The sequence below is a fragment of the Marmota flaviventris genome, chromosome 2 (genome assembly GCF_047511675.1).
Source record: "Marmota flaviventris isolate mMarFla1 chromosome 2, mMarFla1.hap1, whole genome shotgun sequence".
Lineage (NCBI taxonomy): Eukaryota > Metazoa > Chordata > Mammalia > Rodentia > Sciuridae > Marmota > Marmota flaviventris.
In genome coordinates this window covers 92036831-92062462 of record NC_092499.1, presented here as the reverse complement: position 1 = coordinate 92062462, position 25632 = coordinate 92036831, and the positions used below count along the sequence as shown (strand labels likewise).

At 37.1% G+C, this 25632-nt stretch overlaps 1 protein-coding gene across 3 annotated transcripts in view; it reads left to right on the top strand.

The window, feature by feature from the left end:
* Tp53bp1 (tumor protein p53 binding protein 1) overlaps window positions 1–25632 on the top strand; it is an 80384-nt gene that overhangs the window by 42588 nt on the left and 12164 nt on the right. For all 3 annotated transcript variants that reach the window (XM_071608178.1, XM_027926026.2, XM_071608179.1), the window contains 7 exons: window positions 1356–1410; window positions 4145–4237; window positions 12520–13000; window positions 14017–14169; window positions 23009–23280; window positions 23917–24066; window positions 24360–24790. In XM_071608178.1, coding sequence (XP_071464279.1) covers window positions 1356–1410; window positions 4145–4237; window positions 12520–13000; window positions 14017–14169; window positions 23009–23280; window positions 23917–24066; window positions 24360–24790 — 1635 coding nt within the window. The remainder of the gene's footprint in view (window positions 1–1355; window positions 1411–4144; window positions 4238–12519; window positions 13001–14016; window positions 14170–23008; window positions 23281–23916; window positions 24067–24359; window positions 24791–25632) is intronic.

Below are 25632 nucleotides of genomic sequence, written 5' to 3'. Positions count from 1 at the left end.
TGGACTAGATTTCATTGAGTCACAAATATTTTAGAAATATTAAAAAATATTTAAGGGTAATTTTTTTCTAAGAGCAGAATAAATTCTAAGTGAAAATTCCTTGACATTAGTGATATTCATATGAAAATGAGTCTTTTTAGTATCATCCTTAAATCTTTGGTGTAGGTTCTTTCTTGGAAATGTATCTTATTTTTCAAATGTCTTATTTAAAGTCCTTTGGGAAGAACTTGGGTACGTTCTGTTTATGGGTATTCCTAAAGTGGTACTATATTTGCACATCAACCCAAAATATTTTCCTTTATGTCTTTTTTTTTTTTTTTTTTTTTGTACCTGGGATTGAACCCAGGGGTGCTTAACCACTGAGCCATATCTAGCTGTTTTTTGTATTTTATTTTGGGGCAAGGTCTCACTGAGTTGCTTAGGGCCTCATTAAATTGCTGAGGCTAGCTTTGAACTCCCAATTCTCCTGCCTCAGCCTCCCAAGCCACTGGGATAACAGGCATGCACTACCATACCCTGCTCTCTTTCTTTCTTTTTTTTTTTTTTTAGTTGTATATAGACTCAATGCCTTTATTTGTTTTTATGCGGTGCTAGGATCCAACCCAGTGCCTCACACTTGCAAGACAAGTGCTCTACCAATGAGCTAAAACTCCAGCCCTTTTTATCTTTTTTATTAAGATATATTTTAATTTTCTTTTTTAAATTCTTAAATTGCTTCAAATTATTTTTATGACTTAAATATATATACACATACATACATACACACACACACACACACACACACACACACACACATATACATATATTTTTTGGTACCAGGGATTGAACCTCGGGGTCACTTAATTACCTAGCCATATCCCCAGTGCTTTTTTTTTTTTTTTTAATTTTTTATTGTTGTAATGTTTTATTGTGAGACAGTGTCTTAGTAAGTCCTTAGTGCTACACTAAGTTTCTGAGATTGGTCTTGAATTTGCAATCCTCCTGCCTCAGCCTCCCAAGTCGCTGGATTATAGGTGTAAACCACCATTCCTGGCTAATTTTAAAATTTTTTATGTGGGGAGAGATGAATTGGGATTCAGGAGAAGCTTAAATTTTATTATTTTTTTAAATTTTCATTTTAAACGTTACTGTTATATTTCTGTTCAGACTGACTCGTTTTCTGTGGGAAATTAGAATTAATTGGTAGAAATGAGAAAAACTTACCATTAAATTATAAGAAATTTGTTTATGTTCATGTATTAGTCTTATTTCTATTTCTTTTTGTTATTTGTTGCAGATACTAGTAGAGCAGGATAAAGGTTTTTAGTTGTGATACTGAATTCTGTTTCTCTTTCCTCTCTTTTATTTTTATTCAGAGCCTGCAACTGGTGAAAGAAAAAATGAATCTGCTGTTGCTGAGGCTGTTGCCAGGTAACCAGAACTGGTTGCTATTTAGAGGAGTTCAATATAAAGCTTCTGGTAATGAAGGGAAGATGATTTATCAGCAGATATACAAACTTAGCATGAAACTCCAGCATAGATTGAGGAATGTTTTGACTTGATCAGAGGCTTTCTTATTAATACTTTTTAAGTCCAAGACTTTGCTATTTAAGGCTTATCGTCCTAAAACTCAGCGTTTAGAGGACTTTGCTCTTATTCATGAGAGTGCGCCCCTCTTCCCCATTGTTCTTGCTTTTGGTGAGAAAATAGAGGACTGAGCAAGAATGAACTGTGGACGTTGTTCCTTCTGCTCTTTTGTACTCATCCACAGGCCTTAGGCCTTTCTCTCTTCTTTCTGCCAAATTAACTACTATGTTGAGCTGTTATTTTTGCTTTGTCACGAATGCCGTAATGCTTTGAGGAAAGTGTTATCCCCTACTATAGTTTTCATGGTGAAGCTTTGCCATCTTGTGGCTGTGAGAGAATTGTTTCATTTATTTTTGACCAGAGTCATCCAGCATGAAAACATTAACAGTAGTTGGTTAAATAAGGGTCAGGTTTCTTCAATCAGAGGCTAGACAGGTACTTTAAGTAAGTAAAATAGACTAGGTACAAGACTGTTGGAGTGTTGAGAATGGCAAACTGAATAGGTGCCCCATTTAAAACAGTATATCCCTGTTCAGTTATAGCCAGTGGTTGTTATTTGTGAATGCAGATTTACTATTGTCACATGTTTAAATTTTTTAAAGAAAAATTGTGTGTGTGTGTGTGTGAGAGAGAGAGAGAGAGAGAGAATGAAAAGTAATCCTGAGGTTTCAAAGTTAGGCAGCAAACTGAACCATGGCTTTGAGGGTAACAGAGGGGGTAGATAGATAGATAGATAGATAGATAAAATAGATTGGGATTGAATCCAGGGCACCCTACCACTAAACTATATCTCCTAGCCCTTTTTAAGTTTGTTTGTTTTGTTTTTTTTTTAACTTTGAGACAGGGGTGTTGCTGAGTTGTCCAGGCTGGCCTCAGACTTGCTATTCTCCTGCCTCAGCCTCTAGAGGTGCTAGGATTACAGGCATTTACCACCATGTTTGACAGATATCTGGATTTTTAAAAATAAAATTTAATACTTGTCAGTATACTAAATTCAACCTTCATTTATGTTGACCCATCTCCAAATTCTTTGATCTATTCTTAGCCATGTCTTAGTTGCTCTCTGGACTTTTATATATTTAATCTGAATGAGCACCTTATGTTTCTTATTTGGTAGAAAATTCAACCCCCCCCCCCCCCCATTTACTTTCCAGTGCTGAGGATCTAACCAAGGGCCATGTGCATGTTAAGCTAGTGCTCTACCACTGTGCAATACCCCCTGCTCAAAAGACCCATTAATGATATGTGGTCATAAAAGTTGAAGAAAGTGGCATTTGTATCTGGTCTCTTTGACTTTAGCAGAATTGTGTGCCAGGCAATTGTTATTAGCCTGTATATGTGCATTTTCAAAGGGGATTGAATGTAATGCTGAAGCTTTTGAACCCTTAGGGCATAATGTAAGGTGGAGAAAAAAACCTTGAGCAGAGGGTTGGGATAGTAGATAATGGAATGAGATGAAATTCATTAGTATCTTTGTGAAACAAATTTGGTATGTAAGAAAATGTTTTTTAAAATTTTTGATCATTGATTTTTACCTTTGAGTTCACCATAAGAAGTCACTTAAAAGTAAGCTTTTTTTTTTTTAGAATATTATAACTGATCACTGCTTCCTTTGCATTTAGGTGAAACTTTTAAGTGTTACCTGTAACTGGACTGTATTCAAATTTCTTGGCATCACTGTATTTCTCAATCATGTTACAATGGAAAGTTTCAGGAGTGATAGAAACTTTTAAGCACTAACAAAAATAGAAATATAAAGCATGACCATGTTTCAAAGATTGCCAACTTGTGGCCATTCTTGTTTCATTTATAAATACTTCCAGCACCCCCTTCTGCACTGGATTATTTTGAAGATAATTCTAGCATTATGTCATTTTATCTGTAAATATTTTAATGCTATCTCTAAAACATAAGGGTTTTTATTTTAAAAAGTCAACCACATAATTGACAATGATTTCTTTTCTCTCCCTCTCTCTCTCTCTCTTTTTTTTTGGGTACTGGGGATTGAATTCAGGGGCACTTGACCACTAAGCCACATCCCCAGCCCTATTTTGTATTTTATTTAGAGAGGGTCTCACTGAGTTGCTTAGCACCTTGCTGTTGTTGAGACTGGCTTTGAACTCGTGATCCTCCTGTCTTATCCTTCTGAGCTGCTGGGATTATAGTCATGTACCACTAAGCCTGACTGACAGTGATTTCTTAGTGTTATCAAATATCCAGTGGTCAGATTTCTCTGCTCATTTTTTTTTTTTTACAGTTTGTGTCAAAATTGCATTTGATTGATAGGTCTGAATGCTTTCTTAAAATTATATATTCCCCTCTCCATCCCTCACATTCTATAGTTTCTTACATTCTGGATTTTAATGATCACATCTTTATAGTATTTAATATAGTACTCTGTCTACTTATTTCCAGTGAATCTTACTTGAAAGTTTATTAGGCTACTTTGAAATATGATAAAGAATTTGCATTTTGGTGTTTGGAATGCAGGGAAGGGATTCCCTCTTAAAGGATAATCTCCAGAGGTACTTTTTCTTCCTAAACTAACACCATATATTGCTTTAATGTATTGTCTTAGTCCCCAGAAGACCATGTCCGTGTTTAGCTGTATCTGTGAAGCCCGACAAGAGGATGAGACTGTGGGTGAGGATCCCACCTCTGTACCCATCAGGTAAAATTTATTTTCACAGCATTTTTGGGGGTATATCAATTTTGTTTGGTACCAAAATTCATATGTACTGCTACTGTTTTGTGAGCTTGAGCTTTTTTTTTTTTTTAGTCTGGGGAACTAGGACATGTGGATTGAGTCATAAATGAGATGTTATGAGAAATTTTAGTAAATATTTTATAGATACAGATTTTATCTGCCAGTTGTATTAGTTCAAAATGACTCAGTCTTCATAAATTTAATATGTTATTCTGTTCTGAGGTTTGTTTTTTTTTCTTAGCTGAAGAAATAATGTTTGCTTTTAACAGATTTTTATTCTCTTAGTTTCCTATAGGGCAACATATGAGATGCTTAATATCTCAAATTTAAAAAGTTTTTCAACCTTAATGAATTGATTTTTCCATAATTTCTTTATTTCATAACCTTTTAGGATACTCTGAAGCAAGAAAAAGCAAACAACAAAAAATCTCTTGAGTCAAAGTGTTTCTTTTCTATTTAAATTATTACAAAGTACCATGTTGGGAATATATGATTCTTACATTTAGCATAGGGGAAAAAGAAATGGCAATGGAAGTAAACTTGTATTTTCATTATTAAGTAGTATCTTTCATCTCTAGAATTCATTGATTTTTTTAAAATAGATAATGTGATGATAATTTGTTAGTAGGTATATCCCTAATAGTGTATTGGTAGCATTTTTTCTGTGTTCTAGAAATAGTTAGAAGAGACATGTCAGTGCCTTTACTGGGTAATCTGATTATTAAATGTGAGCTTGTTGATATTCTTAGGACTTCATTGGCCTTGATGGCAAGAAAATCAGAGCCTCTTTTGTGTTCAAAAAAAGACTCATTGTGTCAAATATCACTTTGTGTGATTCTAAAAGTGGTATTATGGCCTAGCTTTTACTAAATTTATTGATGGCATTGTATCCTTTTTATTAGAGTGATTTAAAATAGAGGGGCAAAGGGAAAAAGAAGAAAACTAACAAAAAAAAAATGTTAGGAACATTAACCTTTGGTAGAACAGGACATGGGAAGCAATCTGGATTTGATTGCAGTTGTTCCATGGTCAGACCTATACACAGAACTGAATGGTTACAACTTTCTTAAAGTGGAGACTTATTTATTCTTCCCTGATTCACTTTGGATTAATTTTATCCAGGCTTTTTTGCTGCTAAAATTTGCTTTCTTAACATCTGTTTCCAAATCTTGGTATATAGTGACCAGAGTACAATCATGTAGCTGTAACTAATGGAGAAAGAAGTGTGTACTACTTATAATTTATTGGATTTCCTTGCTTTTAAAGCTCTTTTCTGATGCCAAAGATTCTTCCTTTGGTGATTATTGAGACATTAATATACATTTTCATGGTGGATTTTTCTTATGGCTTTGTTTTTATCTAAAGATTTATAAACTTGGTAGGAGTGGGACAACACTTTTTGCAATATATATGTTGCAATTATGGCTTTTTTTTTTTTGAGAAAAAAGAAAAAGTTAATTGCTTTGCTAAAGCAGAGGAGAAACACAGGGAACTCCTGTCCCAAAGGCTGTGATTCTGCCCATCATGGGGAACAGGGTTTTTAAAGAGGTGATTCAGAGAAAATGAGATTAGGGAGGGGAGATCAGGAAAGAAAAGATCAGGGAAAAGAAGAGCAGGGAGGAGAAGAGCAGGAAGGAAGAAGTTAAGGAAAAGAAAATCAGGGAGGAAAAGGTCTGGGAGAAGAAGATTGGGAAAAAGAAGAAAACATGTAAGTTTCAAAGCCACAAGGAATATAGTCAAAGCATCAAGTGAACCCCTGTTACATTTCTCCACTGTCAATTTCTGGCTTCCATTTTGATGGAAAGTGGGTGATAATATCTCAAAGCTACTTCCTGGTGAAATGGGGTGAAGATGGGGGAAGTAACTCAAAGTCCTTGTTCTCTATCCTTGTTCTGGGTGGGATGTGGACAATTAAGGGCATTCAGCATCAGAGTAGTTCAGAAATCTACAGTGGCAGATAGCAGGTGACTGGACAAGGCATACATAGGGGTAGGGATCATGCTAAGACAACAATAAAAATAGCAAAGCATTAATTTTTTGTAAACAATTAGCACAAAAACAATTAGTATTTCAGCCAGTCTCTGAAAACCATGAGGACAGTAACTCAATCTTATCAGTGAAAAACAGATCAAGTTCTTCAGTGTATAAGAGATTAGGAAGATTTGTAGGTCTATGAAATCAGACTCAAATTAACTCAGGACAGATTTGCAACTCTAGTGATCATTATTATTAGACACTCTCACACAAGAACCCTTCCTTCATAGCCTCCAGCTTTACTTAAGAGTCAGCTTAGATTCCTCAGAGATCACTCTTGGAGATGTGTGCGAAGCCTCTTGGCTCCTTTAGCTTTCCTCTACCAGTGGTGCCACCTGCCAGGATGGCTCAGGCTCTGGCTGACCACTTGTGGCTTCTCTTGAAAGTATCAGGGACATTTCTGTCTCCAGTGACCCTCCTCTTTGTAGAATGTACACTGATTGGCTTACTGTTCTCTAGAGTCCTCTCTATTAACCAGAGTTGCAGGGCCCAGAGAGGGGTCCCCTTTTTCTGTGTATCCTGGCTGACCTTAGAGGGCAAGGGCCAAATGTTGGCTGCTTTTCCCTTAGCCCTTTTACTTCCTTGACTTTGTCCCAAGTTTTTGGTTTTAAACACCCAGAAAGCAATTATTTTTTTTTTTGCCTCTGTATTGCTCTTATTAATTTATCATCAAATCTCATCAGTGAATACACACACACACACGAACTTGAGTGGCAGAGCCTGTACTTTTAACATTAATCATTTGAGCAATGCTAACATGAGAATGATAAATACCAAATTTCTGATATTTTGGTAGGGGAATCTGCTGAATATTGCTAGTGTGGTAATGAGTTGCTTTTGGTCTTTAAAGAGGGAAGAATTCTGATTACATATTTGGAGGGGGTAAAAAAACCAACCTTAATACTTGAGGGGGAAGAAAAAGTTCAAAATAAAATAGAACTTTAGGGCTGAGGTTGTGGTTCAGTGGTAGAGTGCTTGCCTTGCACATGCAAGGCCCTGGATTAGATTCTTAGCACTACATAAAAATAAATAAATAAAATAAAGGTATTTAAAAAAATAGACTTTACTTTAGCAGTGAAATTCCATTCAGAGGTTCTACCCCAATGTCTTAGTCTCTTTGGGCTGCTATTATAAGCTGTCATTACACTGGGTAACTTATGTTTTGGAAAGTCTTAAAGCTTTGGCAAACTTGATGTCTGGTGAGGGCAAGGGCCTCACTTTCTATGAGGAAGCTCTCTGAGGTCTCCTTTATAAGGGCATTCATGAGGGTTCTGCCCTCATGACCTTACTCAAAAAGGCCTTACCCCTGAATAAAATTACCTTGGGGGATAGTATTTAATTTATGATTTTTGAGTGGACACAGATATATGAGGTAAAATGTGTAATCTTACTCAAGGGTGGGAAGTAATGGTAATTGAAATTATTAATTGAATCCTGACCCTTTTGGCTTTTGACTTACCTTCATTTTTGCTTAACTAATGATATGTTAGATATCTTAAAGGTTTAAACATAAATATTCAATTCATATAGAAGGTGAATTGAGTCTCTTGGTTTTCTTTTTTGGATACCAGGGATTGAACTCAGGGGCACTCAACCACTGAGCCACATCCCTAGCCCTATTTTGTATTTATTAGAGACAGGGTCTCACTGAGTTGCTTAGCGCCTCACTAAATTGCTGAGGATGGCTTTGAACTCACAATCCTCCTGCCTCTGCCTCCCGAGCCGCTGGGATTACAGGCATGAGCCACTGCACCTGGCGAATTGAATCTCTTTAATTGCTTTATTTTGTGCAACTAGTATTGGTTACACATCTATACAGTACTTTTTTATATATGATCATTTATAAGACTTGTTAGAAGTAGGTGCTACTCATTATGAGTGTCTCTTCTTCATTGGAGCATAGATCCACATTCAGCTGAAGTTCCTGAGAGCACAGAAGTTTATTCCTTATCCTTCCTCAATCTTCTATTATATTAAACTGAATGGAACAACATAGACACCTTAAAAATGTTTTCTTTTCCTCATTCAAGATCCAGAGCAAAGCAAGCCCTAAAGAGCTATTCATGCTTCCTTTATTCTTTCTACCTAGGTGAGTTCAGCTGCTAAGAATGAGAGCTGCTCCCAAATAGGAGAAAGCCCAAATTCGGTCTTTCTTTGGCCAAATACTTAAAGCAACAAACATATGATGTGGTTTCTACAGTCTCAAGGTTATCTTCAGGATTTATTTCAGTTTATGCCTTATAAAATGTGATACCCCAAACTGAAACATATTCTAGATGTGATCTCAGCATGGTCAATTACGAATGGATTTTTTAATCTTTATTCTGGCTATTTAAATATTATGTAGACTAAAAATGCACTAGTGTGTGTTTATTTAGTCTTTTAAAATTTTTAGTTGTAGATGGACATAATACCTTTATTTATTTTTATGTGGTGCTGAGGATTGAGTGCCTCATGTGTGCTAGGTGAGCGCTCTGCCACTGTGCTACACCCTCAATCACTGTTTATTTAACCTTAAGTAGAGTTTTCAGCTTATTGATTCAGAGAATATTCATTCTTTTGTTCAGCTTACATGTATTAAGCACTCGTTTTGAACTATGTGTTACATGTTTTAAATATAAAGATGAATAAGATGAATTTCTATGTAACCTCCTAATTTGGAGTTAGCCTGGGCCCTTTTTATTCTGGAGAATTGTTAAGGACATTTAAGTTCCTAGTCACCTCAGAAAGCATGATATTTAATTTATAGGAGACATTCCGCAAATGCTTGTGGAATAAATGAGCAAATCACTGATGCCTAAGTGGAAAGACTAATGAGAAGAAATGGACTGTATCTTTGAGAACTATCTTTGAGGAACCAAGTTACTCTGAAATTTTATCTGTAAATATACCCATTTAGCTAGCAAAACCAGAATCTCACCAACAGCTTTCTCCTTTAAAGATTGGATTTCTCATGCACAAGAGAAGGGATGATTATAATTGAGCTTGAGACAATTTTAAACCCTAAGAAATCCTTTTTTGTTGTAACTCAGGAAAGGAGAAAGCAGGCTCGGGGGAGCCAGATCAAGTGTGTTTTTATGGGGGGGACAGGAGCTCTGTTGTAGTAGCCCCTGGGCCATCACGTGGCAGCAACAGGTGCTTAGATAAGTGCAAAAGCCAACAGTGTTCAGAGGGAAAGGTGTTCAACAGTGTTCAAAGGTGTATTGTGTCTACTGCACATATGGGAGGAGGATGCATTCTACTTTCACTCTTTATTGCCTGAGGTTTCCACAGGTGACTTCCTGACACTCTGTGGGCAATAGCTTGGATTTAGAGACAACACACCATTGCCCTATTCCATTCACTCATTTATATTTATGTATGAGTTGTAGTTTGGAAAGAGGTTCTCAAACCAAAGCTTACTTTCCTTTTCATTTATTAAATTTCTTCCTTAAGTATCATTGTGAGATGCAAAGGATTTTATATTTTCAATTACTTGATGGTGTCCATGTCTTTCTGAAGACATTCAAATAAAAACTGTAAACACTGAAGACTCAGGAAGAGCCACACTTGGTATGTAGCTCTCCGGTTTCTCAGACTGGCAGAGCTGTAATGATGGCTGACCTCTAGAAATGTCCTCTTACTGTTAATTGGAGATGGTCATTTGTTTTCCTTAGAAGTTGCAAATAATCCTTGAAGGGTTGATTTCCCATCTGTACTGTCTCCAAGTTAGTGGAGACTGCCATTGCAAATAAATATTCTTCAGCTCTGATTCCTGTTCACTAACCTTGATTCATTGCTATGCAACTGATGGCCCCTATCATTTTTTTAAACCCCTGATAGAGTTCTCCAGTTCATCAAATTCCTGATAGCTTAAAGGGTTTTTGTTATAGCCAGAGGCCAGGCAGGCCATTTCAAACTGCACCCTCCCCTCAGCCAGATATTAAATTGCCTTACTTAAGATCATTGTAGGTGGATGGAGGTAAATATTGCATGGATTTTTTGTGTCCTAAGAAAAGGTGATAAAGATGCTAATTAGGCATATATTAGAAGTGATTCTTGGAAGTTATTGTAGGGAATTAGATTATATGCACTAAAGTACTATGATTTTTTTTTCTGATAGTAAGGCAGAGTAGGAGTGCAACATTGAATAATGGAATTTCAAGTTCATAGCAATTCAATGTTTATAAGTCATTATTATTAGTGGAGGCTATTTGCTGTCCCTTCATGCTGTGGGAAGGTAAAACCAAAGCTACTCCAGGAGAAAGTAATAATAGTACTCAGAGACTGTCAACATTAGGGTAGAAGCAACACTTTCCTTGGAGACAAACTGCTGAATAGATGTGTAACATAGCAGTATAAAGTGCAATGCAAGTTCTATTTATATCTAAGCTGTTTAACTTGCAATATGCACATTTTGAATTTTTGAAAAATATTTGTGGTAACATTTAATATTCTATTTGGCATGGTGGCACATGCCTGCAATTCTACCAATGACCTGGGAGGCTGAGGTGCGAGGATTGCAAGATCAAGGCCTGTCTCAACAACTTAGTTGAGATTCCATCTCAAAATAAAAAGGACAGGGAATGTAGCTCAGTGGTAGAGCACCCCTGGTTTCATTTTTCAATACTTAAAAGAAATATACATCTACTATCAAGAAAATCAGCAAATATCTTTATGTGGCCACACTTAAAAGGTATAGGATGGCAGGTCTAACACATGCAGTAATTTGACATCAGGGCATTCCACATTAGGGTAGTTAATTGTGTTGGATGAAAAAAAAAAAACTTCCTGGTAAAACAACTTAATGTTCTAGTAAATCAGCTTTCTATTAAGTCTATTTCTACAGACTTAAAATCAGCATGCTACAATGATGCAGCCACATCATTTATACACAGCTGTTCATAATAGCTGAATTCACAATAGCTGAACTATGGACCCAATCTAGGTGCTATTCAACAGATGAATGGCTAAAGAAACTGTGGTATATATACACAATGAAATATAACTCAGCCTTAAAGAAGAATGAAATTAAGGCATTTGCCAGTAAATGAAAGGAACTAGAGGATATTATACTAAGTGCAATAAACCAATCTCAAAGAACCAAAGGTCAAATGTTTTCGCTAATTCACAATGGGGAGGGGAAAGAATAGAGGTAATTTGGACTAGACAGAAAAAAAGTGAAGGGAGGGGAGGTGGCATGGGTGTAGGAATGATAGTAGAATGAATTGGACATTATTACTCTGTTTACATATATAATTACATGACCTTTGTAACTCTGCATCATGTATAACCAGACAAATGAGAAGTTACACTCCATTTATGTATGTTGTGTCAAAATGCATTCTACTGTCATGTAGAGAACAAATAAAAAAATATTAAAAAAAAAAAAAAGATTGGATTTGATTTCTTAAAGTTATTAGCCAGGAGGAGATAAATGGTATCTGTAATGCTAGGTATCAGTTAAGGAATCTTAGACCTATTCATTAACAAATGAGACATCTTAACCTAGTTGATTTTTTTTTTTTTTGAAGTAGAACTCTAAGCTGTCTTGTATTGTCTGTGACTTCAGTGATGTCTCTACATCTTAATTTTCACCTTATTTTCCTGCATTAGGTTTCAGTGGTCATAACTACTGTTAGGAAGAAATGATATGACCATTTTAGCCTCATGATGGAATGGTCCTGCTACCATTACTTGTTCATAGGAATGCAATTGTGATGGGCCTCACAAAGTGATGTGCTTGGCCATAGTAATTTCTCTCATCCTTGTGTTACTAAAATTGTCTGAGTTCCCCATTGCCACTATACATTCTCTGTTTCTCTTTTGTTTTCTGTCTTATTTGACACAACATCCTGGTTCACTTCATCCATTTTCTGTTGCTAATAACATAGTACACAGTGTGGGTAGGTTATAAAGAAAGGAGGTTTATTTGGATCATAGTTCTGTTCCTAAGTCAAGGGGCTGCATCTGGTCGTGGCCTTGCTGTCAAGAGTCTCATGATAGGGCAGGGCATCACATTATAAAAGAGAGGGAGTTGCATGTATTAGCTCAGGTCTCTTACTTGTGCGGAACCTACCCTTATGACCTTATCTAATCTTAATTATCTCTCAAGTCCCACCTCTAAAATGTGATAGTTGGATTAAGTTTCAACCCTCTTAATCCCGTATGACCACATGAGTTTAAAAGGGAAGGAACCATGTTCACACCACAACACATTGTTTTAATTTTAGGGGGAACTTACTCCATTTTCCAAGTACTCAAGAAGAGGAGGAGAAAGAAAAATTGGAAGTTGATCAAAGGATTAGGCAGAGTGAACAGCCTATGAAGCCCATCAGTCCTGTTGAGGATTCTGCCTCTCTTGCCTCACATCAGAGGATCACACAGGGGCCATCCAGCCCTCAAGAAGAAGTGATGGAGATGGATGTACAAGAAGTCCAGAAAGGACAGAACACCAATCAGGAAAAATCTAGTAAGGCCTTGATTGAAAGGCCTACCCAAAATAATATAGGAATCCAGACCATGGAACGTTCTCTGTGGGTCCCAGAAACAGTTTCAGCTGCAACCCAGACAGTAAAGAATGTATGTGAGCAGGGGACCAGTACTGTGGATCAGACCTCTGGAAAACAAGATGCCACCGTGCAGACTGAGAGGGGAAGTGGTGAGAAACCAGTCAGTGCTTCTGGGGATGATACAGAGTCACTCCATAGCCAGGTGAGAGCATACCAGAACACTTCAGAGGCCTTGCTTTTGACTGAATACTGAGAATTTAAGTTGTAACACTTCTTCCTAATGACAACTCTTAGAAGTTTTGTATAGTTTTGTTCAAAGAAAAGCAGCTTATCCAGGATAGAGTTAGGGTGGTGAAAATTATAGTTAACTCTACAGTGGGTATTGTTTTAGGGAAAGTGGACTAGTGCTAGTTTGTCAAATAGGCCTTTAGTGGAATAGAAAGCAAGGATACAGTCTGGGTCCTACAATTTTCTCCACAGTCTTTTCCTTCTGTTTCCATTTCACATCCTTTGTTCTAATTATTAGAGCTAATTAATTATCTCTCCCCTAAATCTGTTTCACCAGCATTTCCAGGAATTCAGACAGTAGAAAATAAAGTGTATCACAGTAGTGGAATCAGAAAGAACAGTGACAGGCATAGAGAGATAGGGAAGGGTCCAAAGTGACTGGGAACTAAAGGAAAGAGGCTAAGACTAGAGACAATGGGACTGATGAAAGTGAGGTTAGAGGAAGAACAGGTTCCTAGGATAGTGTAGGGAACTGTGAGTACTAGTAAAAATTGAGTAGGTAAGAGGATAAGAGTAGTAGAAATGTGTTAACAATAGAAGTTCATAAAGTTCAGTTGGCATTGCTTTTTATCTAAAGAACAGTTGGAACTGTAAATTTGTATGTTAATTAACAAGGCATCATCAAAATGAGAAAGATTATAATCTAAGAATAATGTACTTTTAAGTATCAAAATTTGCTTAAATACCCCTAGACATAAGCAGTATTAGGTCATTTCACATCAAGGCATGCTGACACATATCTTTCTAGTGTCTGACTATATAGCTGGTCCATTTTCTGACTTATCTATAGATGAATAGAAAGCAAAGCAGCTGGAAAGTTTCATCATGTTAGATTCATGAATCCTCTGAACAGCACTCATCATTAAGAAGTTGATTTGTGATTCTGGCATTTACCGTTAGACCTGTGCTTGTGTTCTGTATCTGTCATAGGGGGAAGAAGAGTTTGATATGCCTCATCCTCCACATGGCCATGTCTTGCATCGCCACTTGAGAACAATCCGTGAAGTGCGTACAGTTGTCACCCGTGTCATCACAGATGTATATTATGTGGATGGAACAGAAGTAGAAAGAAAAGTTACTGAGGTAATACCCTGGGTCTGTGTGGCAAGTTTCTTTGTATTGAAAACTCATCTTGCACACCCCTTTTCCTATGCCACTAGTTCTAATACTTGGTTTTCCTCCTTCTCTTCCTCCTTTTCCTCTCCTCCTCCTCATTATTATTATTATTATTATAAAAGATATAAGAATTGGGTTAAAAAAGAGAAATTCTGTATTCTGTGTTTTCTTCAAGCATGGCTTGCTCTTTGATCTTTGGTCAGTCCCATTAGGTTTTTCCTTTTCTGTAAAAAACAGGTTGATAAATCTCTAAATCTTTCATGTATACAGATTTTATGTATCAGGGGCTGGGATTGTGGCTCAGTGGTAGAGTGCTCGCCTAGCATGCATGAGGCACTGGGTTCGATCCTCAGCATCACATAAAAACAAAATAATATGTTCACCTAAAACTAAAAAAATACATAAATAAATAAATATTTTTTAAAAAAATTTTATGTATCATTTTAAATCTTTTGAAACTCAGATGAAGCTTAGAATTCCCTTTTTAGATGCATGTGTTTCTTTGTTGTTGTGTTTTATTTTAATTTGTTTTAGTTATACATAGATACAATATCTTTATTTTGTTTATGTATTTTTATGTGGTGCTGAGGATCAAACCCAGTGCCTCACATGTATGAGTCAAGTGCTCTGCCACTGAGCTACAATCCCAGCCCCTCCTTGTTGTTTTTTATGTCTAGTCATTATATTCTTTTTTGGTCTCTATCTGTGTATTGTCATAGGTCATGGACTTGTTGGTAAGAGATGCACCTTAGTTTTTCAGTGAGATTCATTATGGACTTACTAATATGTCGTCAGTACATAATATTGGTATTTATTGACTTGTTAATGAACAATGTCATTTATTGACTTAATTTAGATTTAATATTGGCTGAGATTAGATAGATTTTCTAAAGATCTGAGATCTTTATTGGTACATATGGTAGTATGTGGAACTATTTTATTAATTGATAGGAGGCACAACTATTATCTTCCTCCTTTCTTATCTCCTTTATCCAGACATTTTTCTGTAATGATAATAATAACCCTATTTAACCCTACATCGTGGCATAATTGTGAGCTAACCATGTAGAAAGTTGTGCTTAGGAAGAATTAAACTCTGGTATATATGTTTCTTAAATGGAACATTCCTATTGTTCAGTAATATACAGTTGTGATCCTCATGTTAGATAACATTTGACATCAATTTGAGAAATTGTCTTTTATTCTTTATCATATACAGATTCTCAAAAATATTATAAAATATTGATTTATCTTCTTTTTTCTTTTCAATGCTGGGCATGGAACTCAGAGCTTCATGCACTGAGCTACATCCCCAGCTTTTTTTTTAATTTTGAGACTGAGTCTTGTTAATTTCCTAGGGCCTCAAATTTGTAATCCTCTGGCTCAGGCTCCCAAGCAGCTGGGGATTATAGGCATGTGCCATCATACTTGGCTCAACTTTATTTTTAAATATTTATTTTTTAGAAGTAGTTGGTCACAATACATTTATTTTTATTTATTTTTATGTGGTGCTGAGGATCGAACCCAGGGCCTCACACGTGCTAGATGAGTATAGCTGAGCCACAACCCCAGCCCCATTAAATATTTTTTAAAGCATTTTTGTTCATGGATTTTTTTTTTTTAAGTTGATGATAGACCTTTATTTAATTAATTAATTTATTTGTGGTGCTGAGAATCGAACCCAGTGCCTTACACATGCCAGTCAAGTGCTGTAGCCACAACCCCAGCCCTGTTCATGGAATTTTTTATGTCATGATTTTGGGGAATTTATGAACTCAATAGTTTTATTGAAAAATAATTTGCCTTCGTGAAAAATTGAAACTGCTGTAGTCCACATTAGTATAATATATCTGTGTCAGATATACTGTATTTTATATACACAGTATATACAATATACTGTATACATGGTAATATATATACACACACACAGTATATTAAATAGAATATATTATATTGTGTATATAGTATAGTATATACAGTAATATATAATATATTGTGTATTTGTGCCAGATACACTATATTGTTATACTTAGTACTTCATTTAGTATTTATTCTGATACTTTCTAAAGTATATATTTCTGGAAACAATAGTACTGTTAGATAGAGGGAAGAGTTTCATGGTCATGAATAAGTGTAAGATACCAAATGTTATTCAACCCTATCACTACCACCATCGTCATAGAAATTCACATATAATCACATTTAAGGTTCTGAGAAGAATTCTGGTAAATATGGCTATTTTAGTCTGTTTAACCAAGTACTTCCTGAACTTATTTTTCTTTGAACATATATTAAGATAATGCCTATTATATGTCTATGGAGTATGGTTTGTTAAACACTAATTAAATAAAATAATAATAAAGACTAATCTTTAAATAATAACTTTAATATTTACTCACATAACATTTGTTATGTACCAGGGATTATTATAAGAACTTTAGTGAACTAACTTATTTAATTCTCAAAATTTTGCTGTGAGCCGGGCATAATCCCTACGGTGCATTATGTAGCACCATAATCCCTGCGGCTCAGGAGTCTGAGGCAGGAGGATTGCAGGTTCAAAGGTTCAAAGCCAGCCTCAGCAATTTAGTGAGGCCCTAAGCAACTGAGTAAGACCCTGTCTCAAGATATAAGGGCTGGGGTTGTAGCTCAGTGTGTGAGGCATTGTGTTCGATTCTCAGCAGTGCATATAAATAAATGAATAAAATAAAGTCCATCAACATTAAAAAAAATTGAAAAAAAAAAGGGGCTGGGATTCAACTCAGTGCTTAAGCACCCCTGGGTTCAATCCCTGATACCCCCCCTCCAAAAAAAATGCTGTAAGATAAGATAGGGTTATTATTATCATTTTGTAGATGAGGACACAGAGGCATAAGAAGTTAAAATATTGACTAAAGTTTTGTAGAGCCAATAGAAGAATGAGTATTCAATTCAGGTGGTATAATTTCAGAGCTTGTGTTCCCAATCTCTACATAATGCTGCCTTTGAAGACAAAAAGTGATATGTGCCAAAAGAAAGGCACATATCATGGTAGTTCTAAGGAGGAATAAATTCATTGGAAGATAATTTTGTTTAAGTCTTTTTGGGTGAGAAAAAACATTTTGAGATGGACATTAAAGATTTTAGATATTGGGAGATAGGAGGAAAGGGCTTGGTGAGCAGAGGCACAGAGGCAGAAAGCAAAGAGCATACAGAAACAGTTGGTGGGCAGCACATAACAGACGTGTGTGGGGTGGACAGGGATTTGGGCAGAGAACTCTGGGGAATACTCCTAGGTGTAAAACTATTCATGTTCTGGGAAGGAGAGAAAACATAACAATGAAGAACTTTGCTTTCTGTCATCTCTTACAGCTCTTGTTTCTTTTGTCATCTTTTGAAGATTTTTTTCCTGTGTTTGCCAGCAGTTTCCTAGTACTGTGGCAGACACTGGGACTGTGAAGATGAAGAGATAATGTTCCTGATCTGTAGGCACTTACAGTTGACATGTAACAAGACCAGAACTTGTTGACTGCTGTAGTAGAAGGGTTGGAGGATATGCTAGAAATAAGGGATGGAGGCTACAAGCCTATTTGAGGAGGTCGAAAGGCCTCACAGAAGATATAGTGCTCAGAGGAGTATGGCAGATAACACTAAGAGGTAGGGTAGGAGGATATTCCAAACAGAATGCAAAGTAGATGCAATGCTGGATTATTATTTTTACTCTCAGTGACAAAAACATGTTTGGTAAGGAAGGCTGAGTAAAGGTACTATTGAGATTGGTAACGGCCTAGGGCCTAGTGCTTTATATGTCATAGAAAAGAGGATAGACTTTTTAAAAGTATTTTTATTAGTTGTTGATGAGCTTTTTTATTTTATTTGTTTGTATGTGGTGCTGAGAATCAAACCCAGTGCCTCACACATGCTAGGCAAGTGCTCTACCACTGAGCCACAGTCCCAGCCCAAGAGGGTAGATGTTTTTATCTCCTGTGTTGTGGGAATCATTTAAAAGTTTTTGGGAGAAGGAGTTACATGCTCAGATTTGCATGTTGGAAGTGTCAGATTGGCGACAGGATGACAGTGAATTGTAGTGGGTTGAGATTAGAGGCATAATTTAGGAAAGAGATAATGAATGTCAAGGTAGTACTGAGGCAGTAAGGGCTGAGAGGAGAGAATAGATGCAAGAAATATATAAAGGGAAAAATTGATAGACCCTTGTGAACTCCTGAATGTGAAGATTTAGGCAAAAGGAGCAATCTAATATGACGCTGGGTAGCTACATAGATGGTGGTACTGTGAACTGAGACAGAGAAAATAAGTAGGCTTCTGGTTTGCAAGACAAGATCCTTCATTCAGTAAACATTCACTGAGGGCCTCATTTGTGACAGGCACTGTACTCTATTTTGGTATTATATCCAGAGAAGATGGTTAAGATTTCTGTCTTCATATAGCATATGGGGCAATACACAGGAAAATAAGTGAACATATTCACTTTTGGATTGATGCAGTAAGATGTAAATCATAGCAATTTTGTTAAATAAATCATTTTTTAAAATAATTAGTTTCAGGTGGACACACAATACCTTTATTTGATTTATTTTTATGTGGTGCTGAGGATCGAATCCAGTGCCTTACACGTGCTAGGCAAGTGCTGTACCACTGTGCCACAATCCCAGCCCTAAGTAAATCACTTTAAACTGGGGGAAAAAAATAAAGCCATAACAGGCTAACTTAGAACTTTGGCTCCAATCATTATAAGAGTAGGAGCCTCTACTGTTTTAAAGGCAGTTAGGCTGGCTATTGATTTTTGGACCTGCTGTAAACTGAGATATAGCCTAAGACCCCTACTTATTTGCCATGTCTGAGAAAATAAATCATCTTACATTCTGGGCTCATGACACCTACTTTAGTTAAGTGATCTTGGCAGATTGTACTAACTTGGATCCAGTTAGAGCCAGAAAGTTGGATAATAGGAGATAGTAATTGGAGAGTGGCTTCTTTGTAGTTGAGACTTTGGGGGTGTACAATAAGAACCTATAAGTAGATGCTGAGGTCAAGTAGAGGAAAAGGATAATGATGGTAATTAGTTCAGAAAACTAGGAAGTTGCTGTGAGTCATCTAATGGATGTGAGCCATTGAGAAGATGATAGAAGCAGAGATGGGGAAGGCAGGAGGGCTGTGAACCAGTAGTTAAGGTCATCATGTGAGAGTGATTGGAAGGATACTAGTAGATAATAGAGGAAGGGGAGAAGATGGTTGAAAAGAAGAGTGGTTTGGTAGGAGTATGAGGTTGGGAAATAGAAATGGTATTTATATTAATAGTATTTATGTAGCAGGGAAATCTTACCCTTTTAAAACTCTTTTATGGAAGTTTGGTTGAAAAAAATTTGCCTTCACTAGATAGAGCTGCTGGGGATGTGATAAGCACTGTGGATATCTAGGATTCATTCATAGAGGCAAGGAAATAAGAGGTTCATAGATTGAGTTTTGAATGTGTTAGATTTCAGGTGTCCGGTACATCCAAGGGGAAGAATTTGGTAGGTGTTTGTGTCTCAATTAAATGCCAGTAATTTAATTGAGTTTGTACTGTTAGATCGCAGGGGTTGAGTGTGGTAAACCTACCTAGGGAAAGCATATAAGAATGAGGAAAGAAATGAGAACAGAATCCTGGAAAATACCAGTTTTAAAGGCAGAGATAAAGGAGCCCCAAAAGAAGCATAAAAAGGAGTAGCCAAAACAAGACTCCTAAAGTGCAAGAAATAAAATCAAGAATTAATAAATGTGATGGACTCAAACTAAAAGCTTCTTTTCAGCAAAAGAAACAATCAATGAGGGCTGGGGATGTGGCCCAAGCAGTAGCACTCTCGCCTGGCATGCATGCGGCCCGAGTTTGATCCTCAGCACCACATACAAACAAAGATGTTGTGTCTGCCGAAAACTAAAAAAAAAATATATATATATTAAAAAAAATTCTCTCTCTCAAAAATAAATAAATAAAATAAATAAATAAGTAAAAAGAGCAGTTTCTTTCTCAATGTAATATTAGGATACTTAACACTAAATACTTCCGCTTCTATGGAACTTTAAAAAAAAAAAAAAAAAAAAACAAAGAAACAATTAATGAGGTGAAGAGAGAGCCTACATTTTGAGAGCAAATTTTTGCCACATGTCAGATAGAGCACTAATCTCCAGGATGTATAAAGAACTCAAAAAACTTCACACACACAAGAAACAAACAACCCAATCAATAAATGGGCTACGGAGCTGAACAGACATTTCTCAGAAGAAGATGTATATTTGATCAGTAAATATATGAAAAAATGTTCATCATCTCTAGCAATTAGAGAAATGCAAATCAAGAAGCATAAAAAGGAGTAGCCAAAACAAGACTCCTAAAGTGCAAGAAATAAAATCAAGAATTAATAAATGTGATGGACTCAAACTAAAAAGCTTCTTCTCAGCAAAAGAAAGAAACAATGAGGTAAAGAGAGAGCCTACATTTTGAGAGCAAATTTTTGCCACATGTCAGATAGAGCACTAATCTCCAGGATCTATAAAGAACTCAAAAAACTTCACACACACAAGAAACAAACAACCCAATCAATAAATGGGCTACGAAGCTGAACAGACATTTCTCAGAAGAAGATGTATATTCGATCAGTAAATATATGAAAAAATGTTCATCATCTCTAGCAATTAGAGAAATGCAAATCTAAGATTTCATCTTTACTCCAGTCAGGATGGCAGCTATCAAGAATACAAACAATAATAAGTGTTGGCAAGGATGTGGGGGAAAAGGCACACTCATACATTTTAGTGGGACTGCAATTTGGTGTAACCACTCTGATAAGCAGTATGCAGATTCCTTAGAAAACTTGGAATGGAACCACCATTTGACCCAGCTATCCCACTCCTCGGTCTGTACCCTAAGGACTTAAAATCAGCATACTATAGTAACATAGCCACATCAATGTTTATAGCAGCTAAATTCACAATAGCTATACTGTGGAACCAACCTAGATGCCCTTCAGTAGATGAATGGATAAAGAAACTGTGGTATATATACACAATGGAATATTACTCAGCATTAAAAGAGAATAAAATTATGGCATTTGCAGGTAAATGTATGGAGTTGGAGAAGGAAAATATCATGCTAAGTGAAGTAAGCCAATCCCAAAAAAACCAAAGGCCAAATTTTCTCTGTGATATGTGGATGCTGATCCATAATGGGGCAGGGCATAGTAAAAATGGAGGAACTTTGATTGGGCAAAGGGAAGGGAGGGTTGGGTAGGGGCCATGGGGGCAGGAAAGATGGTGGGATGAGATGAATATCATTACCCTAGGTACATATATGGTGTGATGCTATATCATGTACAACCAGAGAAATGAAAAAGTTGTGCTGCAATTGTGTACCATGAGTCAAAATGCATTCTGCTGTCATATATTTTTAAAAAATGCATTCTACTGTCATGTATAACTAATTAGAGCAAATAAAAAAAAAAGAAATGCAAAAAATAAAAAAAAAGGAGTAGCCAAAAAGGTAGGATAAAAAAAAGAGAATTATGTTATGGATTTTAAAGAAGGGAGACGTAAAAAATAATAATTTCATAGGATTAGCTAAGTGTATGTATGTGTGTACATTGCATATTGTCTTCCCAGAGAGACTGTAAACTTGTTGATGGAAGAGTCATATTATACTTCTCTGTATCCTTTCTGACATTTAACACAGTGTCATGTGAACAGCCTACACTCAATGGCAGATGTTGTAACCTGTATGCTGTAATTTCTTTATTGTGTGCCTATAGGGGACATTGCTGATTGGTCCTTTGAACCCTGGGGTTTAGCCTCAGAAGGCTTAAAACTAGGCTCTATGCAGCCACTACCAGCCCATTAAAGTGGGAATGTGAGATGAAGCCAAATTGACATTCTTTGTTCCCTTCGTACTGAAAACTCATAGATTGATTACAATCATTTCGGTCTTCATTTTTTCTACAGTGATAACCATTTTTAGTCCATTTTTTACTATAATTGTCTGCTTCCTTGATCACTTATTGAAAGGTAATATAGAAAAATCATGTTAAAAAGTGTGTAATTAATGCTGCCACTGTTTGTGTTTGTTTGGATTTTTTTTAGTTGTAGATGGACACAATACATTTATTTTATTTATTTTTTTAATGTGGTGCTGAGGATTGAATCCAGTGTCTCACACGTGCTAGGCAAGCGCTCTACCACCGAGCTACAACTCCAGCCCCTGCCCACTGTTAGTGAAATACTTGGAAGGACTCCTAATGACCCATTTTCTCCTCTAACCTAACTACCTACCTCCTTGCTTTTCTTCACTAAGGAAATTACCACTGTCTTCTAGGTTAGAATTTTTGCTAACAAAAGGTTGCAAACTTTTCCAATAAAAAGATAACAGCTCAGTATAAAGGTTTCTTTCTTATTAATCATTTGCTATCTTTACTTTTTATTGAGATTTCATATATACCCAGTAAAATGAACAGATCCTAAGCATTGAGTGACCTTTGATTTTTTTTTTTTCCCCTTAGAGACAGGATCTTGCTAAGGAGTTAGTTGCCCAGGCTAGCCTGAAACTTGCAGTCCTCCTCCTTTAGCCTTCCAAGTATCTGAGATTTCAGGAGTTCTGACAATTTTATGTAACTACTACTCAAAATAGATACAGAACATTTCTATTATTTCAGAAAGTTCCCTCCTGATTTTCACTTTTCTGAATTGAAATTTCTTGCTATCTCTAGAGGATTTTCAAACCATCACATTGGCACTGTTACTCTGCTTTCTTTTAGCTTTTGTATCCATTTCTTCTCTGCAGGAGACTGAAGAACCAATTGTAGAGTGTCAGGAGTGTGAAACTGAAGTTTCCCCTTCACAGACTGGGGGTTCCTCAGGTGATCTGGGGGATATCAGCTCCTTCTCCTCAAAGGCATCCAGTTTACACCGCACGTCAAGTGGGACAAGTCTTTCAGCCATGCACAGCAGTGGCAGTTCAGGGAGAGGAGCCGGACCACTCAAAGGAAAAACCAGTGGGACAGAACCTGCAGATTTTGCCTTACCCAGCTCTCGAGGAGGCCCAGGAAAACTGAGGTGCAGACAGGGTCTCCCAAGAGAGAGTCACAGCAGGGGCAGGGTTGCTGACATTCTAATATCACAAGAAAAGGGGAGTAATGGGAAATCCCTGTCTTCGATTTAGGATGAATTGACTTCGTCTTCATCTCCATTTATTCCTTTCCTATTTGGGGTTGGTATGGGAGGAGCCCTGTGGAAAGTAGATTTTGTTGGCAAAGAAGCCCTTGAGAAAATGTAGAAAACAGGTGAGGGAACTTTGGGAATGCTGGGCAGTTGCTTCTACCACCCCTGTATTCTGCAGCCTACCCACATTTTGGTTGGGAAAACAGGAAGTTTGGGATGGTGGCCCCACTTGATGTATCTCTTAGCTTTTTTTTTTTTTTTTTTTTTATCCTTTGAAGGGCAGAAATGGGTGTGCTGGTTTTAAGGGCAGCAGTAGGAAGTTTTGTCAGGAGGGAGTAGACATTCATACAGGAAGATGTCCTTCATTTGTTATCTCATACTTTGAACTCTCTGGCTGAGATTTTGGTGGTGGATGTGTGAACCACCTTTCTGCTGCCCTAGCACATGTAGATTGGTTGGAGGGCCACGGGGAGACTATGAAGGAGGATCCAGTAGCAGGTACTATCAGACTAACCTGTTTTCATTCTCTAGTCCTAGAAAAGGGGTCAGTCAGACAGGGGCGCCGGTGTGTGAGGAGGATGGTGATGCAGGCCTTGGCATCAGACAGGGAGGGAAAGCTCCAGTCACGCCACGTGGGCGCGGGCGAAGGGGCCGCCCACCTTCTCGGACTACTGGAACCAGGTACCCCGGGTAGTGTGAGATAAATTTAGTCTGTGACTTGTTCAGAAAATAATAGGAATAGAGAGAACAGATGGGAGTAGAGAGTGTGTGGGGTATTCAGAGGGAGAAGAGGGTCCCATGCTGACTGGGGAGTGGGCAGAGTGAGACCATGAGAGCCCAAGTTTACTTATGCCTATGATAAGGTTAATAAAGAATGGGCTACCCAGAACCATAGACAAAGGAGTGGGGAAATTGGTAGATATGAACTTCTGTCTTATATTCACTGCCTTTTTCTGTCTCTTTTATCTCTTTAGAGAAACAGTTGTGCCTGGCCCATTGGGCATAGAGGACATTTCACCCAGCATGTCACCAGATGATAAATCCTTCACCCGAATTGTGCCCCGTGTGCCAGATTCTACGAGACGAGCAGACCTGGGTGCTAGCGCTTTGCGTCGAAGTGATTCTCCAGAGATTCCTTTCCAGGCTGCTACTGGCTCCTCTGATGGCTTAGATGCATCCTCTCCAGGGAACAGCTTTGTAGGGCTCCGTGTTGTAGCCAAGTGGTCATCCAATGGCTATTTTTACTCTGGGAAAATCACACGAGATGTTGGAGCTGGGAAGTATAAATTGCTCTTTGATGATGGGTACGAGTGTGATGTGTTGGGCAAAGACATTCTTTTGTGTGACCCCATCCCGCTTGATACTGAAGTGACGGCTCTCTCGGAGGATGAGTATTTCAGTGCAGGTAATAAAAGAACTAGATCTGTAGAGATTGTGCCCTAAGACTGTCTATATTCTATTGTGTCAGTAATTACCAAGACATCTCCTCCAGCCTGTTCCTTTTCTAGGATCTCTAAAGTCAGAGATTCCATTACTATGAAACAGTTTATTCTTACCACTTGGTTTTTTGTTTGTTGCATTTTTTAAATAAACTTTTTGGAATAATTTTAGATTTAGAAAAAAAATTGCAACGTACAGAATGCTGATAGCACAAAGTTCCTGTGTACCCTCTATCCAGCTTTCTTTATTGTTAGCATCTTAAATTGGCATGACACATTTGTCAGAAACTAATGTTAGTTCCATACTATTAACTAAACTCCACACTTTACATGGTTTTCACCAGCTTTTCTTTCATGTCCTTTTTCTGTTTCAGGATTTAATCCAGGATATCACAGTATTTTTAGCTATCATGTTTTCCTTTGTTCACATCTGATTTGTGGCAATGTCTGTCTTGTTTTTCATGACCTTGACAGTTTTGAGAGTACTAGACAGGTATTTTATAGAATGTTCCCCAGTTTGGGTTGTCTAATATTTTCTCATTAGCCTGGAGTTATAGGGTTTTTTTGTTTGTTTATTTTGGTACTGGGAATTGAACCCAGGCACTTTACCACTCAGTTACATCCCCAGTCCTTTTTATTTTTTTATTTCTTTGGAGACAAGGTCTTTCTAAGTTATTGAGGCCTTGCTAAGTTGCCAGTGTTGGCCTTGAACTGGTGATTCTCCTGTTTCAGCCTTCTGGGACACTGGGATTATAGACAACGCACTATGATACCTTGCTTAGTTACGGGTTTTTTATAAGAATGTTAA